A 20,643-nucleotide genomic window follows, 5' to 3' on the forward strand; every position below is an offset into this window, starting at 1 on the left:
CTTCTTGCGCATTTTGAACTTGGTAGAGGACAAAGTGGCTGCGATGGCAAAGAAGAGAAAGGCTGGGAGAGCAACCGGCAATCCTGTCGTGACCCGGAACGACGACCTTGAAGACCACTTCAACGACTCTGAGGATGAGTTCTTCGCCGGCCGCGACAAAATCCTGCTCGATGAGGAGCCTACTGCAAAACGACGACGCAGACTGCAGGAGCAGGAAATCGATCTGCAATCCTCTGACGAGGAAGTTTTCCAGAACCTGGATCCTCTATCGAATGATGATGATGACGAGTCTGATGAAGATCTTGATCTCGACCCTCGTGATGTGGAAGATGCTGCACCGGTCGAGGAAGAGGACGAGGACGAGACAGCGGATAGGTTCTGGGGTGCTTCCAGAGGAGATTATTACAATACAGACGTCATAGAAACCGAGGCAGACGCCCTGGAAGAAGAGGCCGAGGCCAGGAGACTACAACAAAAACAACTGAAGTCCATGACCGACGCGGACTTTGGCTTTGATGAATCAGCCTGGATTGATGTTGCCACGCAGGCAAGCAACAGTCGAAGGCGACCGGCTGTGGAGAAACTACCTGAAGTCCAGGTCCCTGAGAACGCCTCCAAAGAGGAGCGTCTGCAGATGCTGAAGTCTCGATACCCCGAGTTCGAGCCGTTGACAAGTGACTTCCTCGAGCTGCAGAACACCTACACATCTCTGAAGGAGAAGGTGCAGACCATCGGCAATTCCATACCTACCGTCACTTTGACCAAGTTCCTTGCTCTCTCCGCTTATATGGGCTCCGTTGCGATGTATTTAGCAGTCTTGACCTCGCCCCAATCGGGTATCGCTCTGAATCCGGTGGAACTGCATGATCATCCAGTCATGGCCGCCATTTTACGGAGTCGCCAATTGTGGCTCGACGCGCAGGATCTAAAAGAAAAAGCGGTGCAGCATCAGATCGAGCAAAAACAAGGACAGGAATCATTGACACTGCCTATTGCAATACAGCCCAAGTCTACAACCAAGGACAATAAGGTCAAGGTGAAGGGCGCATCTCCTTCACCGAGTTCAAACCCTGTCAATTGTACCACCACAATCCAAAAACCCAAGAAACCCAGCAAAGTGAAACGAAACGACCTGCAAACTCTGCTCGCTGCTTCACTGCACAAGTCCACTGCCGAGGAAGAGCCCAATTTCGGAGACGAAGCACCACTGACGAAAGCCGAGGCCGAAGAGAAAGCAAGAAAGAAAAAGAGTCTTCGATTCTACACCTCTCAGATTGCGCAAAAGTCAAACAAACGCGGTGTGGCGTCTCGACATGCTGGAGGAGACGACGACATCCCACACAAAGAACGCTTCCGAGACCGGCAGGATCGCCTCATGAGGGAAGCCGAGCAGCGAGGGCAGTCTGGCACGAATGATCTGGAAGTTGTTGACACAGATGACGAGGACCTCGTGGGAGTCCGGCAGAATCATGCCGAATCGAACAAATACTACGACTCGCTAGTGGCGAACTCTAAACAGAAAAGGCTAGACAAGCAGAACAAGGCAGACGCATATGCCGAGGCGTCCAAGTCAGGCGGGCAGGTCTATGAAGAAGAGCAGATCGACATTGACGGTAAACGCAAGATCACATATGCTATTGAGAAGAACAAGGGCCTGGCACCGAAGAGGAAGAAGGATGTCAGGAACCCCAGAGTCAAAAAGCGCAAGAAGTACGATGAGAAGATGAAGAAGTTGAGCTCCATCCGCCAGGTCTACAAGGGCGGCGAGGGCCGCGGCGGCTATGGTGGCGAGGCCACTGGTATCAAGACTAATCTGGTCAAGAGCACTAAGCTGTGATGTCAAAATCGAACGTCGCAATTTGAGCAGACCATCCGAACCATGAGACCTTTGTCCTTGTTTCCTTGAGTTGTATTGCGATGTGCTGAGATGACCTTTCCCGGCCGAGAAGCAAAATTCGGTTTCGTGGTACAATGCTGGGTTCATCGACAAACTCGAAGCGCTTCAACCGCGAGGGTTTGTGCGATGCGATGCAGTGATCAAGTCATATCCCTGTTGACGCTGAGAGCCCCGTGTGTGGCTGTCGTCTGCTCTGGTCTATAAAGGGCTTGTTGATATGGCTAAATTCACACCACAATGAGCGGACAGTAATTCGCTATTGTCTTGCGGGGCCAATTTCAACAGCGTACGTGTGAAGAGTTTAGCTGGTCCCTTCTTTTCGCTTGCTCAGAGGACCGTGCTCTCTCTGGAGCGCCGTTAAGCCTCCATGTTTTCGTTCGTGCATGGCGCAGCATGGATCTGCCAGTATTTCCGAAACGTCTTTGAAACGCTCCGGTCGTCCTCTTTCGTATGATACTCTGGGTGCGTGACACATTCATCCAGCAAGCCGGTCTTCGCACCAGTTTTCTGATACTCCAGAAAGCTTTCAGACACCTTGACATACTGATGTACCCCTTCGTGGGCGTCGATGGTGGAGCCTGTCGTCCAGCCAAGTAATAAGGGCTCGATCAACGGCGCATCGGTCACCGATGGATGGGAGGTACCAACTATTATCTAGTCAATGTCGCAAAGACTTTAGTGACAGGGTTCAATGAACCTACGCGACGTCAAGAACCAGGCATCTTTGCCACGAGCCAGGATGCCTTCGACCAAGTCTTTGACCACGTCGAAATGCGGCCTGCCAAAGAAGATGGACCGTGTCCGGGACCAAGAGTTCGAATGAACTACTAGAGCTGGCACACGGACATCGTCGTTGAGGCGGCCGCTGGATTTGCCACTTGGGGATTAATTTGTCAGTCTTGCACGCCGGATTTTCACCAGTGGGATGTGAGATTCCAGCTTACGGATCAAGAACGACAGCACCCCCAAACGGGAGAGCGGTGGAAGGCCCATCCTTCAGAGTTTGCAGCTGATGAATAGATGAGAAAATGCTCCATTGTGGGGATCAATCGGTCAAAAGCTGAACTCACCGCAAGTGTTGCGCCAAATGAATGTCCTCCGATCGTAGCATTGTTGATAGCAAGTCGTCCTCGCCAGCCTTTCAAATCTTGCCCCTCTCCACGCAAGTTTCCAGCGAAGATTTGATCGCCCCGACCTTCGTCTATGTGTCGCAGCACTCGCACCGTTTCCTCAATCTCGATCTGTCGAAAATCAAGCTGGGCTTGCTTAAAGGATGCTCCATCGAGTCCGGAATCATGTCTTTTTGCCATGTTATTAAGATGTATTCAAGCCATCCGGTTGCGGAAATACTCTCACCTTAGATGACGAAGAGCAAACATCAGTCGATGTTCGTGCTCTGCGTTCTGCCTCATGACAATACTTCCAGGCGCGCTCCCGTCGCGGTGTTCCAATGCCGCGACAACGAATCCCCGACTGGCGAGTTCCCCAAGGTATCGGGTATATTGTGTCCGAGAGCTTGCGAAGCCATGCGAGAACACCATGACAGGAAGGCTATCGCTGCTCGTAGAGAGAGCATGAGCTGTGTTGCCTGGTGTCTGGACCTCGGACGCAAGACTTCCGTGCAGAGGAACGTCGACCTGTGCTGGAATCGTGGTCCTTCCAACCAACACCCAAAGTGCGAACGTGAAGATCGAGTCTGTCACAGTATTGCTGATGTGTGCAAAGCGAGCATACCCTGCACCTACAATCCCCAGTGGCCGGGGGACCCAGAGATGTTGTGGCTTGGTGGAAACAATGCCTTTAGTAGCAGGGTAGTAAAGCGTGAAGAGCACCGTTTCAACCTGATGATGATCGTATTGTTTCAGTCCCCCTCCCGCGTCCTGTACGAGAAACTCCAATTGCAACTGGAACGTGAGGCCCAAATAGTACTCACCTGAAATGCCGGCTCATTATCATGCTTGAATCTCGCCTCGTGAGCTCTCCGTGCTTCGACCGGGGCTTCGATGTCTATCGCCCCAACGGCATGTGGCCCAGTGTAATGAGGCAGCTTCGACGAAAATAGAGGGGACGCAAACAAGAAGCAATAGATCAGATATGTTGCTGCCGTGACACCGAGGGCATATCTCCACGTCCATCGCGGACGCAGAACTGGCGCGAGACGCAGCATTTGTTTGGTGAATGTTAGAGATTTCTGCACACTACGTCTGAGGCTGGACAGTTGAGCTTCACAGTAGAAAGAATATGTATCAATATCAGTCTCGAGTCTAGGTCGTCTCGGTCGTCTGGACGCGTGGCGTACGAGTAAGCCGGGCAGGCCGGAAGATTAGTTTGGCCGGCGCTGGAATGCTGACGTCACTCTCAAGGCACACCGTTTTGGAATGGATATCCCTGATCCCTTATCAAGGTCAACCTTTGATTCGACTTCGCTTGATTTTGCTCAAGACGGGCAGCTGGGTTGTTCTTGCGCCTCCACTACTGAAAGTTACTGGAAGGGCTCTACTCATGAGAACGTCCAACGCCAAGACAGAGTAATATAGCTCAGCCCCATCTACATTACCCTCGATTGGGGTGGTGACCCGATACTAGAAAGTTGCACAACTTTGTGGATGTATTCGTCTCAATACGAGCTGTTGCAGTTCACCACCGTCCATTTAACTCCTCTCGCTTTCACTAGTGCGCAGGCTACCCAGGTCTGCTCGCGCTTCAGGCCTCACATCACTGCCCCTTCCGTCTGATGACGCGCTCGCAGCCTTCTCTAGATCCAGCGTCTGGTTTTCCAAACGTCGTTCTTGGGCTTTGCGCGCTCCCTCAGCCAGTCGCTGACAAGTTTTCCACCTGAAAACTCGTGCGGCAAGGGGAAACACCGAGGTATTCACAACCCACCATGCCACTAGGATCCCAATATGTCGTCCCATGTGCTCAGGGGTAAGATCAAAGAGTACAACCCGCGTTGCCTTGACCACGTTGTAAAGCGGAAAGAAAAGGCCGTAACCGTACACTCCGGCTGCCAGCTCAAGAGGGTAGAATGCTGTGCACACATTGGAGATGACCCAAAAGATCAGCCAGATTGCCGTGAATGGCTGTCCAACGACCATTGCCACGTTTTCACACGCAAAACCAAGTGCACACATGCCGAGATAATTGATGGCCCAATATACGACAAACGATGCATGCCCATATCCATTGACTGACATCCCTGCTGGAGGCGGGTCCACATGGGAATATGACTGACCAGAGAACGGAATTTGAAAGGCTAGGCTCACGAATGAGTAGGAAAGCGACATGAACGCGTACGCAATGAAGGTGGACATATACTTCCAGAATACCAACTGGCCGAAGTAAAGTTTGCGATGATACGTGTCCGAGCCTGGGCTGCACTGAGCCGTGAAGAGGGTATGAGTAGGTAGAAAGAAGGTGTATGAGAAAAAGGCGATGATAATGAGATAAATAAGCCCAACGGTCACCGCTGGTAGGACTTGTGATGGACCGAAGGGGCGAAGATTGATTGTGGTAAAGCCAATTGCAGGGGACAGTGTCTGTGGGGGAAGCGTTGTAAGGGTGGTCCCGTTGGCGATCAGTCCCAGAACTTCTGGAATCCATCCGTCGGCAAAGGCGGAAGACACACGGTGCTGGAAAGCGTTCAGCTCCGGTATGATATAGCTGTTTATGGCTACCTGATCACGAGCTTCGACATAGATCGTTTGGCAAGCGTGCTTGGGATCATACAATGCGTCGCCCCGTGTGACGGCCTGGCGAAGCAGGCTCGATGCATTCGGATTGACAATGATGGCAGAAAAGGCCTTGTTGTTGTATATGGCCTCCCTCACTTTCATCGGGTCATAGTCGAAATCAGCTGCGAGCTTAATGTGGTAGCTGATGTGAGGCTGCGGAGACGCTTCTCTTGCCCTTGCTGTCTCTATAATGGTGGAGCCTACGATTTGGGAGCTTGTCTCGTTCACAGCAGGCGCGACTCTGCCATCGAAATCGACAATCCACACATCAAGGGTATGAAGGTGGTTACGGACCGTATACAGTGAGCCCCAGAAAAGTGAGAGCACACCCAGAATACACATGCAGAGTATCAGTGCTGCAGGATATACTCAGTACCAGTCTTTATTGGTGTTGGTGAGGCTTACTTACTCGTTTGTGTCCATTCTTTTCTAACCCTGCTCCTGATGGCTCTCAGTTCTGGATGCCAAAATCCAACCCGAGTTTCCCCGTCGAACTCTCCCTTGCACCAGACTGCGACTTTGTGAAGCCACTGGCTCTCAGTATCGGAGATTGCGGTTTGGCCAGAGAGCGGGCTGCTATGTGTTGATGACCCTGCCATCCTCGCGGGTACCAAAGTGGAATGAAAGGGAGCAGGTACAATGGCAGGAAGGATGGATCTTTCTCTTCCAGCCTTTCGACTTTAGATTTTTGGTAGACTTGGAATCAAAGGCAGATGACATCGTATTTCAACAATTGGGCGACACCTTGCAAGAAGACTGATGGGATTTCCAACAAATCCTTCTTGAGCTATATTTTCCCCTTGGCATCGAGGCCTTTGCCGATTGTATGCAGTTATCGTTGTATGTAACAGCTGACAAAGAGCACGGTACGCAAGCTCATCCAGGTGTCTGCCTTGACTGTGGATCATTTACGGATCTTCCTTGCCTAAACCTTTGCCGCTGCAGCATTTGCGCAAAGCCTAAGCTCTTTCCGGGAAAGGCATCGACATGAACTCGAATGATTCTCCACCAGCGCCAATTGGTGACGAGAAAATGCCTGAGGAGCGAATTCTGCAACAGCCTTACTCTGTTGTGTCATGGGAGCTCCCGTTTCCAAAATCTCCACGACCCCGAAATGGGTGTGGATGACTAAGTCATACGGGCAGCCGCCGATTTTCACAGCTTCGACGTACGCCATATCTTGGGCTACTTGCATAGCTCGGATTTCTCTTGAGAAACATGGCACATGTCCTTAAGTTCTCTTCTGTAATGTAGGTCGAAAGTTCTCTTGTAAAGTCCTCGCTGCCACGATACGCTGGAGCCTTGCATCTCGCGAGGCTGACCAATGATTTCCATTCGCCTAAAAGTTAGCCCGATCGGCGTAAAGTAATACCGGAGATTCTTGACGGCAATCATTCTCCAGCACCTCATCTCAAGTGCTAGCTTGAGTCTCAACAGTGTTTTGGCCATCCCGTATCTCTATCTCTCCATGACGAGCTTTTGTCGCGGGGCAAACAACTTGTGCCACCGTTCTTGACTGCATAGGGGCGGCCATGAGACCAACCTGCATTCCGCCCCGGGTGAACGAAACTGCTAACAATTATCCACCATGGTTGTGACAAAAACGTCCCAGGACACTGGTGGGGCTTCTCGCAGCGTGTCGGCGTGCCACGCGTGCCGGGCGAAGAAACAAAAGGTACGGTACTGATCGTCTCCCACTCCCTCTCTGTTGGTGTCTAGCTGGTCGATTGAACATACCCGTCCCGCGCAAACGCCACTCACAAAATACAGTGCGATGCAAATAGGTCTGTTAATTCTTGTCGGAAAAACGTGGATTTCTACGTACAAAGATGGTGACTAGCGACACTTGACTCCTAGGCCGGTCTGCTATCGGTGTCGCACCCTTTCTCAGAGCTGCATATGGCCGAAGAAGCAAAAAAGGTCGGTCTCTCCAGACTATCGCACTTAGGATCCCACCACTTTTCGTAGTGTGCCCAATTGACCATCGAGCAGAGGGCCGGCGAAAGGTTATGTCGAAGCCTTGGAGATGCGGCTGAAGGAGACAGAGCGTGTCTTGTGGCAGCTTCTAACTGCTTCTACGGAAAAAGACCTGGCAACTGCCTTCACTGAGGACAGCATATGTCAGGTACCAGAAAGTCTTGCCATATCTACACTAGCCACCACCGAAGAGAAGAGGTCTGCCATAGCTTTCTGGGAGCAGTTTCCTTTGCAGAATCCCGTGGATGTTCAGACCTGGATGGAGAGCCTGGACCCGATCTCAAATAGCGAAGGCTTGCTGTTTCAGAACTCAATGTCCGGTGAAGAATTGAGTCAGGACCCGCAGCGTGTTGCGGAGGACTTAGATACCGAGTACTCAGACTCCGGTATCGCCGTACAGCATGACAGCCAGAGTGGGATTCACGCCCCAGTGCCTGCGTCGTTGTCTCATTACGATACTTCAGCGGGTCAACATGCCCTCCCATCCATCCCAACCGGATTGCAGCATTCGCAACTTGACACATCGTCGAAACAACAATCTGACAAGGATCCAGTATCCTCCGGTAGGGGTGCTGCTGCCAGGAGATTTGGTTTATCAAAGGAGTTCCAAGATATGTTTCTGTGGTAACGCAATAAATCGGTGGATATAGGGCACTATTTGTTGCTGGCGGGCAATGTTGTCTGATCAAGGGTTTCAATCCAAGGAAAATTTTAGCTTAAGGGTCTGGCACCCCCCAGGACCCCCAGTCTTGCATCGAACCCCAGGAGTTGGCCATCGACTCCCATTCAATATTGCCAAAGCCACCATTGAAATTGCCATACAAATCACCAGCAACTGGTAGAGATATAAAATCACTATCAACGCCTCCCAAATATTGTTCTTCAACACGCGCAAGATTTGGACCATTATAATCGGGGATGGCAAAATTGTTGGAGGGGCCGAATGGCGTTGGTGGGGCAGATTGAAGATGTACATTGTTGCCAAAATTGCCCGTGGCATCACTCTGCGTCAAAAGTTGATCGCTGCGATTGTCCTTTGGGCTAGACGCTCGCATGAGCGTTCCGTGATTTACTCTCTTGTAATGTCGTTGGTCCAAGTTGTCTGGTAGGCTATCACTTCTGCCGTTGACCGTATATTTGCGGCGCAAGGTCGATGTTCCCGTAGTAATCGGCTTGTCTTTCTCCGCAGATAGCTGTCTTGGTCCATTCCGGTACTGATTGCCGAGGTGTTCTAACAGGCTTTTCAAGGCTGCTGCACAATGTCGCGCATTGTTCCAAGTCTTGTCCATTGCCAATAATTCTTGAACGCAGTCTTCGATTTCCCTGTGGGGCCAATATTAGCCAGTTGCTCCGTTATGGGAAAAGAGAGTATAGTTCAAGATAGGACTTACTGCTGCGCTTTACTAAATGGATATAGCTTTAGCGTGCAAGCAAAAGATAAAACAAGACCAGCCATCCACTTCATGGAAAGCATTCCAGGCCAGGAAACTTGTAGATTCCATTGAGATTGGTGCTTTGACGTTGTGATGATCTGGCGTGCAGCAGCGATACAGTTGTTGAGGCTCGTGCGGAATTCGAGGCTATGAGGCGAAAGAGACAGGAAAGGACGATTGATCAGCAGAATGAGCTGATTGTAGATTGGAACAAAGAAAAACGTGAAAATCGAGGTGATTTCCAGTTGACCACCATTATATTCATCTTGAAGCCTGCGAGGCAACTCGTTCCACCAAGAGTGCACACTTGACTGCATTTCCATGATACTCTCTCTATTGATGGTACGATTCTGGAGCGATTTGTGGAATAGTTGCAGCGCCTGCCCTGTAAGTCGACAGTACAGAACATAGTGGCCAAGAATCTCGGAAGCTTGTCCATGATTTTCGTGAGCCTTGGGAGAACCTGGCTCATTCTTGCGGCTTTCATCATCCGCTGCGGAGCCATACACGCTTTCTTGTCCCTCGATGGCCTGATGATTGTCTGTATGAGTATGCGGAAGGTGTTCCAACACATCATCCCCACTTGTCGAATTCGATCGATGATCCTGCCGAGCATAGACTCTCTTGTGGAATTCTCCTAGCCCTGGAATGCAGACGTCTACCTCAGAATCTTGAATGGACAATGGATGGCCGAGCGCCTGACTCAGGTAGCGATCCAGGATGTAGGCAGTCCAGAAGATCCTTTTCCGCAGATTGCATTCCTCTGCAGGAATTTGAACGTAGCGACAGGGGCAGCGGTGTAAGCCTGCAAGGTAGATGACTCTTGTGAGGGTTCCGCCGATGGTTGAAGCACCGCGGAGTGACATGGTAGAAAGAAGATACAATTGCGCAGCCAAGAGTGCTTGAAGTGATTGGAGGTCATGATTGCTTGCGAGAAAGCCTAAAAGTGACAGCAACTGGGTGGGAGACTCTATGCGGGACTCAAAAGGGAGCTGCTGCTCGCGCCAGTCAAGAGCTGCGATGCTGAAGACGCACTGACAAATCACAGCCTGACATATGCGGCGCTGCAAGGAGCTTGAAGGACGGGCAGTGGATGACTCATGAGGCTCATATAAGTCAAGAATCATTTCCAACAGGCTGGGGCCATGAAGGAAGGGAAATAAAGGATGCCAATTTCGAAGGTAGATCTTCAAAAGTTTCTGTGCGACTTCCTGCTTCGGTGCAATGCCCAGTCCATGGCCCTTTATGCCGTATGCTCGTGGTGACTCATGGGGGGCATGATGGTCCGTGCCTTCAAGTTCTATCCTCATGACAGGGCTGTCATTATTGGGCTGCACAGGGGTTTCCGGATCAATCAGACGATTGCTGACCGATTCGTGATCGGCCCTGTGTGAGGACTGTTGAGGTCCACTGCTCAGATCATCATCGCCGCTGCCCGAAGCTGACCGCGCAAATGCCCGAAAAACAGTCTTGACGAAGAATACTCCACTTGCGCTACCCAAGAATTCCGTCTTCTGTGGAGAGGATGCAGTAAAAGAGCCAATTTCAATTGGAGCAATTGGTTGGGATGCCATGTGTTAGTCTCACAATGGCTCCAAACCTCTTGGAATCCGATCGTGATTGTGTCGCCGGCTCTGAGGTGTGGACCGAAGATGTCAATCTTGAGGAAGAGCAGCACCACATAGAAACGATCAGGTGTATATGTGCAAAGTAATCTGAGACATATAGGAGCTGGCACGTTTGGCCGGGGTTGATAATAGTGATGGCGCTCTTGTTTGTTGGTATGTACGAATATCTAAGAGTAAGTTGTCTCGCTTCCTGGAGGCACGCTGCTCGGCTATTTATCCATCAGTACTGCTTAGCGCGATGCTAGCAGCCTTGTAGATTAGTGCTGGCTTAGTGCTAGCTAATTGCGTCTAAGCTCCGAGCTTTGGACAGCCTTGGCTTAAGCTAAAGCGTTTTAGGCAAATAAGATTACTTGGCATTACGCCTCTAAATGCACTCTGTCCATCTCGACACCCTCGATGACATTTATCCTGGTCGATTCATTCGAAGGCCATTTCATATAGCTATCATTGCTTCGACTCGAATGCATCTCAAATTAAATCAACATGTGTGCTAACAAAGCGGGCGCTGTGCCAGATTTGACATTTTTGTCGATAACCGGGCCCGCACTCGATCATGTCAGTACGAGAGCAATGCGGGCTCACACTACAAGAGCTAATTTTGCACGACGACGACGGCGTCTAGTACGGCAATACAATGATCAAAAAGGGCGTGTCGCCCTCTCCCAGCCTCTACAGACCCAGGAAGATGGTCGAATCACGGATCACGACATCGCAGTCGAGATTCACCTCCCTATCATCAAGCATCCACGCTTGAATGGGAAATTACATGGAGAAGATGCATTCTTAATCAATCATTGTGCGTAAGAAGTGGGATGGTGTTGGTTGCATCGTTCTTCGCCGCTAACTTATGACCCTTGCATAGTGGCACAAGCAATGGGAAAGCTTCATTTAGTCATGAACAATCCAGTGTCGAATACTCCATTGGTAATAATGCAATCCGACTGGACTCACCTTCTTCCCGATCCTAAATTGTTCGATGTCACCCTATACTTTGCCGGACATGTCTATGCAGCACGACTGCGAAGTCAAGCATTTCAATTCATTCAAGACACGTACAAAGGCAGTGCAATTCGATCCGTGAGGCACCACCTAAATGATAGGTCAAATGGTCTCAGCGACAGTCTGGTCGCGAGTATACTCATATTTATAGTCATCGATGTTCGTCTTGCCATATAAATTTTTTGGTGACAGTTTGCTGATGGCAAGGTTTTGAATAGCAAACTTTGGGCAATATTGAAGGATGGAAAATCCATATCTCCGGCCTCCTCCAGGTCATCACGCTTCGTTCTCGAACTTCAAATAGTCCATCCACAGATTGGATCGCACGTGCAATCCCACGGTCTGTACACTGCCGTAGGCTGATGCGTCCGCAAAGCTGACTGTTTTCTCAAGCACAATCTTGCAGGGTCTTCTTCTTTTCACACGGCATGACCTGACATTGTTACCAACAATTGAAGAGACCGGCATATTTGACACGATTTTCTCCGGCCCCGCTAAACAGGCAGCCTACCTTATCCTCGCGAACGTGGAGGAGGTAGCTACATTGCATCATACGTATACCCCAAATCGACCATTGCCCACCAGTCAACAGTTGCAGCTTCGTTGCATTATAAAGTCTCTGAATACAGCCATTCAGTTGAACAGTACTACACAAAAAACAGAGGCGTTTCTCACGGCAAAAGCGTTGTCAATCAGGACATTCTTGGAAATAATACTGCGCTGCACTACAGAAACTGAAGAGCGCTTCGAAAACACGGCTGCTCAGCTAATGGAGGTTTTACAGGATCCCGAGCACCAGATGTGTTCTTCGCTGGCGCTTTGCTCTTCCTTGGAGTCAGTATTCTGGCAAACAATGATGGGCACAATTGCTGCTCCCGATGCCCACATTGAACGATTTTTCACCTCGAGGCTCCGGAGACTATCTATTGCCTTGGCGCTCACGTCTTGGCACGATGCGTTAGCTATTCTGCAAAGATTTCTTTGGATACCGTCTATCTTTTCTGTGCCGTGCTCTAAGATAATGTCGGAAATCCTGACCCCGCAAGGCCGCACCAGCATATAGTTCAGCGCCTTTTCTTTCAAAGACTAATTACGATGGCAAAGCGCTCTGAAATTGGGCCACTTAATGTTTGGTGGAACATCAGTGCGCAACACACTCTCAATCCGACCGCAAAGGCGTAAAGCAAGCTTGTGCGAAGCTGGAGCATACGAGCTATGGTATCTTGCAATTTGTTTGTCACTCTGAGTGATCAGAGGTCAATATCTGCTAGGTACTTGAAACTTCGGATCATCTAAGACGGGTAAAGTGCTCCAGAGACCTCCAAATGGGACGGAGGCGCCACAGCCACAAGCTTCCTTCACGAAGGTCCAGTCCTCATATCCCATCATTCTGCTGGGCAATGATCCCTGTGCTGCACAATGCCCCTTGCTTTGATGCATTTGATCCGCCAAATCAACTTGCCAGAGTTGCAGCATGTACTTCTTTGCCGACAATTCAGAGCCATTGTTTGGTTCCAAGGTGAGAAATGAAGGCACCTGAATCTCCCTTTGCGATGCTCGATTTCTCGAAGACTGAGATGATGGCTTTGACAGACGCCTCTGGGGTTGCCGGACCTTCAAAATGTGGTGCATATCTTTTGAACTTGCCGGCAAGTTCCAGTGTACTCTGCAGTTCTTTCTCCGACACTGTTTGTTCATATTAGATCAAACTTCAACGCAGTCCTATATATTGAATTAAGAAGAAATAGCAGTGATCTAATGACTTACATTTCTCAGGGTCAAAATGTCCAGTATCAACTACCCCTGGGCAGATACTCATGAACAGCACCCCCTCTTTGGCATACTCGGCACCGAATTTTGCCACTACGACATTGGTGGCCGCTTTTCCGGCAGCGTAAGGTCCGCTCACTTCGATTTCGAATTTGGAGATTAGCTCAAGGTCCGCACTTCCAGAGCTGATGGCAATGACCTTCTTCTGCTGGCCTTTGAGAACGAGAGGCAGGAATAGGTTGAACAGATGAACGGTTCCAACAAGGTTGGTTTTGCAATTGGCGAGGAGCTCTTCTTCCAGAGCGGCAGGGTTTTTGCCCCTTGGTCCCATAAGTATTAAGTCATGCCACTGCATAAAAGCAATGCGACAGAACGCTCTGACGCGTAGGAGATGGACACTTACAACTCTGAAAAACTAGCGAACTGGGAATCTTTGGGAAGACGAGCTCCGTTGGCGATTAGATAGTCGAGGCCTCCGCCTGTGATTTTCGCAGTGGCCTCACTGGCATTCTTTGGAGGCGAATTAGCGTAGTCCCTTCAAAAAGAGTGCGGCGCAAGACCTGCCTTCAGCGAGTCGTGACTGTCCAAATCTCCTTGTATGACATGGACGTTTCTTCTGTTTATTTCCGCCTTCACCTTGGCCTCGGTGCCTTTGACGTCGCGAACTAGGCCGATAACAGTATTTGTGGGATTGATTGAGAGTTCTTGTAGAAATGCGAACTACCCAATTATGTGTTTAGAGATGCTTGTGTTTCTCGGGGTGCTGGATGAGCCTTACGCCAATGCCCCGTGAGGCTCCAACGACCACGTATGAAGACATCCTGTTCGTTGCTTGGGCACAAATGTCAATTGGAAATAGATGAGAAGAGGAATCTTTGTGTCGAAGGGTCTCCTCTATGCTGAGTTGACAGACAGACTACAGCTGCAACGCGCAACTCTGGTCAATTTATATTTCGTCCAAGCTGGAGGCTGCTGTCGTACTGCTGTGTTGATTATCAATTCGTCCTAGCTCAACTCTCGTCCGAATCACTTCGATGGCTTTTGTAGTTGCCATTGGTTCTCATCAGGACTTGCTTGACCAAGGCAACAAGTCGCCAAGCCAACTCAATTCCCGTATCGCGTTACCTTCGGCGTTGGGATTCCATATTTCCGTGGATTAGTCCTCTGGGAGAACAGAAGGTAAGGAGATCAATATCCCTGTGGTAAGATCGTTCATGACCGTACGGATGAAACGGCCCAAATGCGCGTCATGTTTCCATTCTGTAGCTTTCAACTAGCTGTGCTGTGCATTGCCTCGAAGCGTGATGCGATGTACCTCTGATGGTAAGGAACCCTGTTCGCGGTTCCAACAACGACGACTGCCACTTCAGCCCTGGATCCTGGACTGTGAACAATCAGGCTCGAGTCACGGTGCGAACGTCACCGGGAGTGTTGCACTTATCGCTGCTTGATGATTTCTCTTCCTTGTGGAGTTGATATTTCAAGCTATCATCTGCCGTGCCATCATGGACCGTGCCATCGTACTCACTCTCTGATATCTGCATTGCTCGTTTAGGTCCCATTTGGTACATCCTCGTAATCTTTTCATGTCATTCTAAGGCCTCCCAGCTTCTCCGCCAGAGTTAGTCAAGGTTTCGAGCTCTCACCCAGCAATAATGACCACGACCATTGACCAGGGCGGCTTGGCCTGAATGGTCAAACCGTTGCAGGGGGCTTTGGAATGGAGTCCGCAGGTCTACTCATTTGCAGAAAGTGCTTGAAGAAACCATTTGCAATGGATTCCTCCGGGACTTGGGACCTGCTACCAAGGCCGACTTGGAACATAAAGTAGTCACTCGTACGCAAGACCACGGTCAAACCTTTACTGGATTAACATAGACGAGACTTGTATTGATAGAGGTCTCGGGTCCTTTCAGCAGGTTCTCGTAAGGTAAGTTCTTGCGGCATTGGCATCCTTTCTATTTACAATGTTTTGGAATTCGAGCGGTGGCCTTGGATTGTTCTGCGTATGCAGTTACTTAGTCTCACGGTCCCCGCAAAGAAGCCCCTGATATATGCTGTCTCATAGAACCGCTCTATGATCTCCATCGTGAAAGCGTCAGGTACACACGGTCGAACAGGCGCGCAATACAGATTGGCAGGACAGCGAGGTGTTAGAGGAGCTAGTCTACCTTGAGCGTAGTGTCCGCCGAGCCAGAACTCGTGACCGAGCTAGGCCACTCAGGGGAACTAGCTCTCTCTTTCGGAAAGTGTGCCGAGATCAACATAGCTCATAGCTCTCAATTGCAGATTTTGTCTTCCATCCTTCTTCTTTACCATCATTCGTTAATTGCCTCCTTCGATCACTTCGAGCTTTCACCTCGACCATCTCCCCTCAATCCTTCAACATGTACGCCGCAAGCAAGATGACCGGGGCTGTTGCCCGCATTGGTGCCAGACAAAGCACTCGATTCATGTCGACATCACAGAGTAAGAAGCTTCCATTGAACTCCTTGCGTTGAGACAGCTTCTCATTATATACACCAGCTCCCATCCAAAGCTCCATCATCCGCTCGACCCGACAGCCATTCATCCGCAATGGTCTCCTGCTCAACAACGCCCGTGCGAACTTGAGCTCGAACATGATCCGCGGTGCCATGCAGTCCCGCGGCGTTGTGGCCGAGACCGCAACCACCGCCATCGTTGTTGCCGCCAAACTGCACGGTGCAGGTGCAGCCACCATCGGATTGGCTGGTGCCGGTATCGGTATTGGAACGGTCTTCGGTTCATTGATCCAAGGTGTTGCTCGCAACCCATCCCTGCGAGGTAAGCTACACATTTACAACCTTAACCCACCTAGTCGAATTCTGGACCCGTGCTCATTAGCCACGACGTGGAATAGGTCAACTTTTCTCGTACGCCATTCTCGGTTTCGCCTTCGCCGAAGCCACCGGTCTCTTCGCATTGATGGTTGCCTTCCTCATCCTCTACGCATACTAAGCGTGCGATTCTATGAGCACAGCTCAAAAAGGGACAAGCTATATACACGTGTTGGAAAACCCAGGGGACGGCGGAGGTGGTACAGGTGGAGGCAAAATGCCCTGTAAGAAAGTGATAGATTACATGCCAACATAGATGTCAACATAGGCAATGTATTACTAGTACATCGTGGCTCTATGTGTTGCCTAGTCGGACCCGAAAATACAATCTCAACTTTGCACTGGCATGCAATCTACTAGATTTCGTGGTACTCCTGGGTGTCGGTCCACACCAAGTGATTCTTGCAATGAAATGAAGCTCACCACCTTCCGGACTCAACACTGCGCGGATCAACTCACCTAGACAACGAAGACCGGGAGCTTGGTAAATGCTTCCGTCCAAGCTAGATATCGCGAGCCTGACCAGATTTCCCTCAGGAACCTAAGCGCCAGGGGCAGGTTAGCAAATCCAGTCCGCTTGGAGTGTTCCAAAAGAACGTTCTCAAAAAGCTCATGCTGTGTCACTTCGGAGGACTCGGCAGCCGCCAAGAATATGGTGAAGGGGACGAGATACATTCCAGGCGAGTCCGGGGGGAGCAGTTCCAGCGTATTGATGAATCGATCTACTAGATCCGTATATGGAGGAGTTCCTGGCTCCGCAAGCGCCCGCATCACGTATATGTTGCAGGCCTGTTCGTTCAACTTGTAGATAAGCGACCAAGAGCTCTCAAACTTGGGGTACAAGAGACAGCCTTGGCTGATATCCTCCCATCCGTCACTCTTGTAAGGCTTGGTGACAGACTGGTGTAGTCTTTTGACTCCGTGTTCTAGGCTCAAATGAGGCGAAACCCATCCCCTGTATCTATGATGCCGTGAGCAACTATTCACAAATGTCAGGAAGAGCGGTTACTGACTTGCGTATCTGCCACACTACAAACCTTCCAAGTTCACCGTGCGAAATACGGTCTTCTCCACCCAGTGCATATAACGCTCCTTCGAGAAGCCCAAAAATTGTTCGAAAATCCGATGATCCACTCACTACTGCTGCCACCAGTAGTACCAAGAGTGAGAGCAGGATCTTCTGTTGTTCGACTACATTGTAGCAAGTCATATCTTGCCTCAATCGTAGTTTTCGGATTGCGCTTTGATATACCGCCCCCGGGTCGAGAAATTGAGCATTGACGTTTACGGAAAAATGGAAGGCGGCTGCGGACAGGACAGCGTCATTGACTAATTCGTCTTCCTGAGCGATTGGGAGAACAAGATATCTCCACCCATTCCTGCGGTCGTCAATGGCCACCATTTCTCCAGCGATCTTTCGGGAGACTGATCCTGTCAGGGCCATATTTCTAACCTACAGCACCGTACTTACAGTAGTTGAGAAGATATTGCTTCCATGGCACCAAGGGTCCGAGCGTGGGATTTTTAGGAGTGGTAGCCTCCCCGCTGGGAAGTCCTTCTAAGTGCTGGTCTCTCAGCTTAGTGAGAGCGGTCTCGCATCTGGTGTTACAAGGGCGAGCTCTTGTGTCCGAATCACAAACTTGGGAGTTGGCAGATGGTGAGCAAGAGTCAATCCCACGAATGGTATCGCTGTCTTCTTGGGAGGCGGTAGGGTTCTGGTCATAGTCGGATTCGCAAGACGATCTGATTTTCTTGCCGTCCTGCGCCGTCCCCCTGAACCGATATCTCACCCCATACCCACTACATTGGATACCTCGTAGTTTGCACTTATGGCAGAGGGGACGTGAGTTATCGCAATGTATGCGACGCTGAGAGCACTCGTAGCATCCTATCAAGATTAGTCATCTAAGTGAGATTCTCTCCCTCAATCAGCTTACCTTTCCTCTTTGGCACGTACGGTCGCTTAGAGCGAGGCATAATCTAGTAGACACCCAAGCCTGATAGTCGCCAAGCACGACACCTCAGCAGTGTCTGCCCTTCCACATTATAACGTGGTCATTATCATGGAAGAAAGCGAAACCAGGGAAGAATCCGGTACTCCGTTCCGAGTATTTCATGCGGGGTTATACCGGTGCCGGGCTTGGCGCCAAGACCAATAGTTGTGAGGTAGGTGGCCCGAGTCTCACCACTTGCTCTCTCACTTCGACAATATCATATCCATGCCACTCGACACTCAATCATTCTACCATTACTCAAGTGCTCTATTCCCATGCACGGATGTAACACCGGTGACGACTTGAGAAAGCTTGCTGCTGTGCTTGGTGGCTTGCCGCGGGAATACGCTAGGGATGTTTTGCAGTCTAAGAACTACACTTCTTGTCCATTCAGGACTATCCGCTACCTCGAAAGTGTTCCCAATGGAACCCGGAAAGCATATAGTGCAATACCACTAGCAAGGAGTCGATAGAATGTGCTGACCATTGCGATCACTCCCAGATATAGATGAGGCAAATTATATCCGCCAGCAGCCTCGATTCGTTTTAGCGCCTGAATAATACCCCAATTGGGAATAAATTATGAGAGCACCTCAGGTCTCGATTTCCCAAAGCTCATGAGTGCGTACAGGGGTTGGATTGGACTTCCTATGAGGGACATCATATCCGAGAAGGGTTCTCTGTATAGATCATTCTTGATACGCGGCCCTTGGGAACTGGCTAAGGAGCGTGTATGAAAATATTTATGTCCCTGGTTCAAAGTAGAATAAGAAGGTAAGGTACGGCTCGTGAGTCTGGAAGAACTCTCAATCGCAACCATACCTATAGACTTCATTCCTCAAGTCCTGGCTTTCATCTACAATTACTGCCATGGGTGTCCTGAACTATCTTGGCATCGCCAGGAGCATATCTGCAACCGAAGGCAATAGCGCTGTGCGAGCTCTCCCATCAAACTGGTACACCTCGCAAGAGATGTACGAGTTGGAGAGACGAGCTATTTTCTCTAAGAGATGGATGCTTATCACTCACAAATCAAGACTTCTCCAGCCGGGCGACTGGCTAAAATTCGACATCGCCGGATACGAGTTTGTTCTTTGCCGTAGTAAAACGGGAGATAGCATCAATGGATTCCACAATGTCTGTCGGCATCGTGCGTTCCCAATAGTTCAAGAGGACAAAGGGGCAGCCAAAATATTTGCCTGCAAGTACCATGGCTGGTCATATGGACTTGATGGTAGACTCGCAAAGGCTCCAAAGTACGATGAACTCGAAGGCTTCGATAAAAGCCAGAACGGTCTTTTCAAAATACATGTGCGTGTCGATACAAGTGGCTTTGTCTGGGTTAACCTCGATGGTAAAGAGATCCCAGAAGTGCCTTGGGAAGAGGATTTCGACGGTATCGATGCACAGGAGAGATACAAGGTCTTCAATTTTGACGAATACGTCCTGGACCATGAATACCGAATCGAGGGTCATTACAATTGGAAGATTCTGGCAGACAACTTCAATGAATGCTATCATTGCCCAACCGCACACCCAGATATCCCAACCCTTGCAGATATCGAGACTCATCAGGTCGACACTGAACATGGGTGGATTAAGCATCAGTCTACGCCAACATCGGAGCAAAAGAAGCTTGGCCTTGCCATTGCCAGCACCTACTTCTTCCCAAATGTCTCAATCTCTGTTCTGTAAGTTACCAGCCATATCTGATCCTAGGAAATCAAGCTAACGTACAATCCATACCTCATTTCATTATGCTACAGCGATTCTTGCCAGGCGGACCAAAGAAATCTACAATGCATTACCAGATCTTTCGTAATAAGAACTCCACAGATGAGCAGTTCCGACTCATCAGCGAGCTCTACAGTAAGGTCGTGAGTGAGGATAAGGTGCTATGCGAGCTGGCACAAAGGAACCTGAATGCTGAGATCTTTGTGAGTGGTGAAATGCACCCCCGACTCGAAAAAGGTCCGTTGTTCTTCCAGAGAGTTGCACGGAAAATCATCAGGGAGCACTGGGAGCGAGAGAAGGTGGCGAAAAAAGAGATATGGCCTGCAAGACAGCAGCTACCAAGCAGTGCTGTATTGAACAACGAGGATGCCGAACTCTGTTCAGGCCTTTCCTGTCAAACAAATGAAGCAGGACTTGCATGGTAGAAAGACCGCCTGACACTTTAAATTTTGCTTGAGTTTGATCAATGCACTAGAGCCACTTGTATTGTATTATTTGGAAGCCAAGGCTCTACGTGTCGATAATATGTACCAGTGTCTTCTTGAAATTGAATTGCTTTGCAACAATATGGAATTACGAGTACGTTTGAAAAGCGGACAAAGCCCTCTTCCCCCCCCGCAAC

General features: G+C 49.9%; 9 protein-coding genes across 9 annotated transcripts; 4 read left to right on the forward strand and 5 right to left on the reverse strand.

Annotated features, from left to right (window-relative positions):
- Positions 1-43: 43 nt before the first annotated feature.
- On the forward strand, positions 44-1,837 carry A1O9_12331 (uncharacterized protein; the record flags this gene model as incomplete). Its single annotated transcript, XM_013398832.1, has 1 exon — positions 44-1,837. The coding sequence occupies one exon, from the start codon at positions 44-46 to the stop codon at positions 1,835-1,837; it is 1,794 nt and encodes a 597-aa protein (XP_013254286.1).
- Positions 1,838-2,837: 1,000 nt separating this feature from the next.
- On the reverse strand, positions 2,838-4,064 carry A1O9_12332 (uncharacterized protein; the record flags this gene model as incomplete). Its single annotated transcript, XM_013398833.1, has 4 exons — positions 2,838-2,906; positions 2,968-3,196; positions 3,254-3,738; positions 3,831-4,064. The coding sequence occupies 4 exons, from the start codon at positions 4,062-4,064 to the stop codon at positions 2,838-2,840; spliced, it is 1,017 nt and encodes a 338-aa protein (XP_013254287.1).
- A 484-nt stretch (positions 4,065-4,548) lies between these two features.
- Positions 4,549-6,227, reverse strand: A1O9_12333 (uncharacterized protein; the record flags this gene model as incomplete). Its single annotated transcript, XM_013398834.1, has 2 exons — positions 4,549-5,984; positions 6,038-6,227. The coding sequence occupies 2 exons, from the start codon at positions 6,225-6,227 to the stop codon at positions 4,549-4,551; spliced, it is 1,626 nt and encodes a 541-aa protein (XP_013254288.1).
- Positions 6,228-7,654: 1,427 nt separating this feature from the next.
- Positions 7,655-8,233, forward strand: A1O9_12334 (uncharacterized protein; the record flags this gene model as incomplete). Its single annotated transcript, XM_013398835.1, has 1 exon — positions 7,655-8,233. One exon carries the CDS (start codon positions 7,655-7,657, stop codon positions 8,231-8,233), a length of 579 nt encoding a protein of 192 aa, XP_013254289.1.
- An 88-nt stretch (positions 8,234-8,321) lies between these two features.
- A1O9_12335 (uncharacterized protein) lies at positions 8,322-10,612 on the reverse strand (the record flags this gene model as incomplete). The annotated part of the gene is made up of 2 exons (XM_013398836.1): positions 8,322-8,928; positions 8,997-10,612. 2 exons carry the CDS (start codon positions 10,610-10,612, stop codon positions 8,322-8,324), a joined length of 2,223 nt encoding a protein of 740 aa, XP_013254290.1.
- A 2,548-nt stretch (positions 10,613-13,160) lies between these two features.
- A1O9_12336 (uncharacterized protein) lies at positions 13,161-13,766 on the reverse strand (the record flags this gene model as incomplete). Its single annotated transcript, XM_013398837.1, has 2 exons — positions 13,161-13,351; positions 13,433-13,766. The coding sequence occupies 2 exons, from the start codon at positions 13,764-13,766 to the stop codon at positions 13,161-13,163; spliced, it is 525 nt and encodes a 174-aa protein (XP_013254291.1).
- Positions 13,767-15,822: 2,056 nt separating this feature from the next.
- Positions 15,823-16,414, forward strand: A1O9_12337 (uncharacterized protein; the record flags this gene model as incomplete). The annotated part of the gene is made up of 3 exons (XM_013398838.1): positions 15,823-15,904; positions 15,962-16,240; positions 16,317-16,414. The coding sequence occupies 3 exons, from the start codon at positions 15,823-15,825 to the stop codon at positions 16,412-16,414; spliced, it is 459 nt and encodes a 152-aa protein (XP_013254292.1).
- A 338-nt stretch (positions 16,415-16,752) lies between these two features.
- A1O9_12338 (uncharacterized protein) lies at positions 16,753-17,737 on the reverse strand (the record flags this gene model as incomplete). Its single annotated transcript, XM_013398839.1, has 2 exons — positions 16,753-17,254; positions 17,307-17,737. 2 exons carry the CDS (start codon positions 17,735-17,737, stop codon positions 16,753-16,755), a joined length of 933 nt encoding a protein of 310 aa, XP_013254293.1.
- Positions 17,738-19,157: 1,420 nt separating this feature from the next.
- A1O9_12339 (cytochrome P450 oxidoreductase) lies at positions 19,158-20,446 on the forward strand (the record flags this gene model as incomplete). Its single annotated transcript, XM_013398840.1, has 2 exons — positions 19,158-19,961; positions 19,991-20,446. The coding sequence occupies 2 exons, from the start codon at positions 19,158-19,160 to the stop codon at positions 20,444-20,446; spliced, it is 1,260 nt and encodes a 419-aa protein (XP_013254294.1).
- Positions 20,447-20,643: the final 197 nt, after the last annotated feature.

This window comes from Exophiala aquamarina (assembly GCF_000709125.1).
Source record: "Exophiala aquamarina CBS 119918 chromosome Unknown aczIA-supercont1.22, whole genome shotgun sequence".
Lineage (NCBI taxonomy): Eukaryota > Fungi > Ascomycota > Eurotiomycetes > Chaetothyriales > Herpotrichiellaceae > Exophiala > Exophiala aquamarina.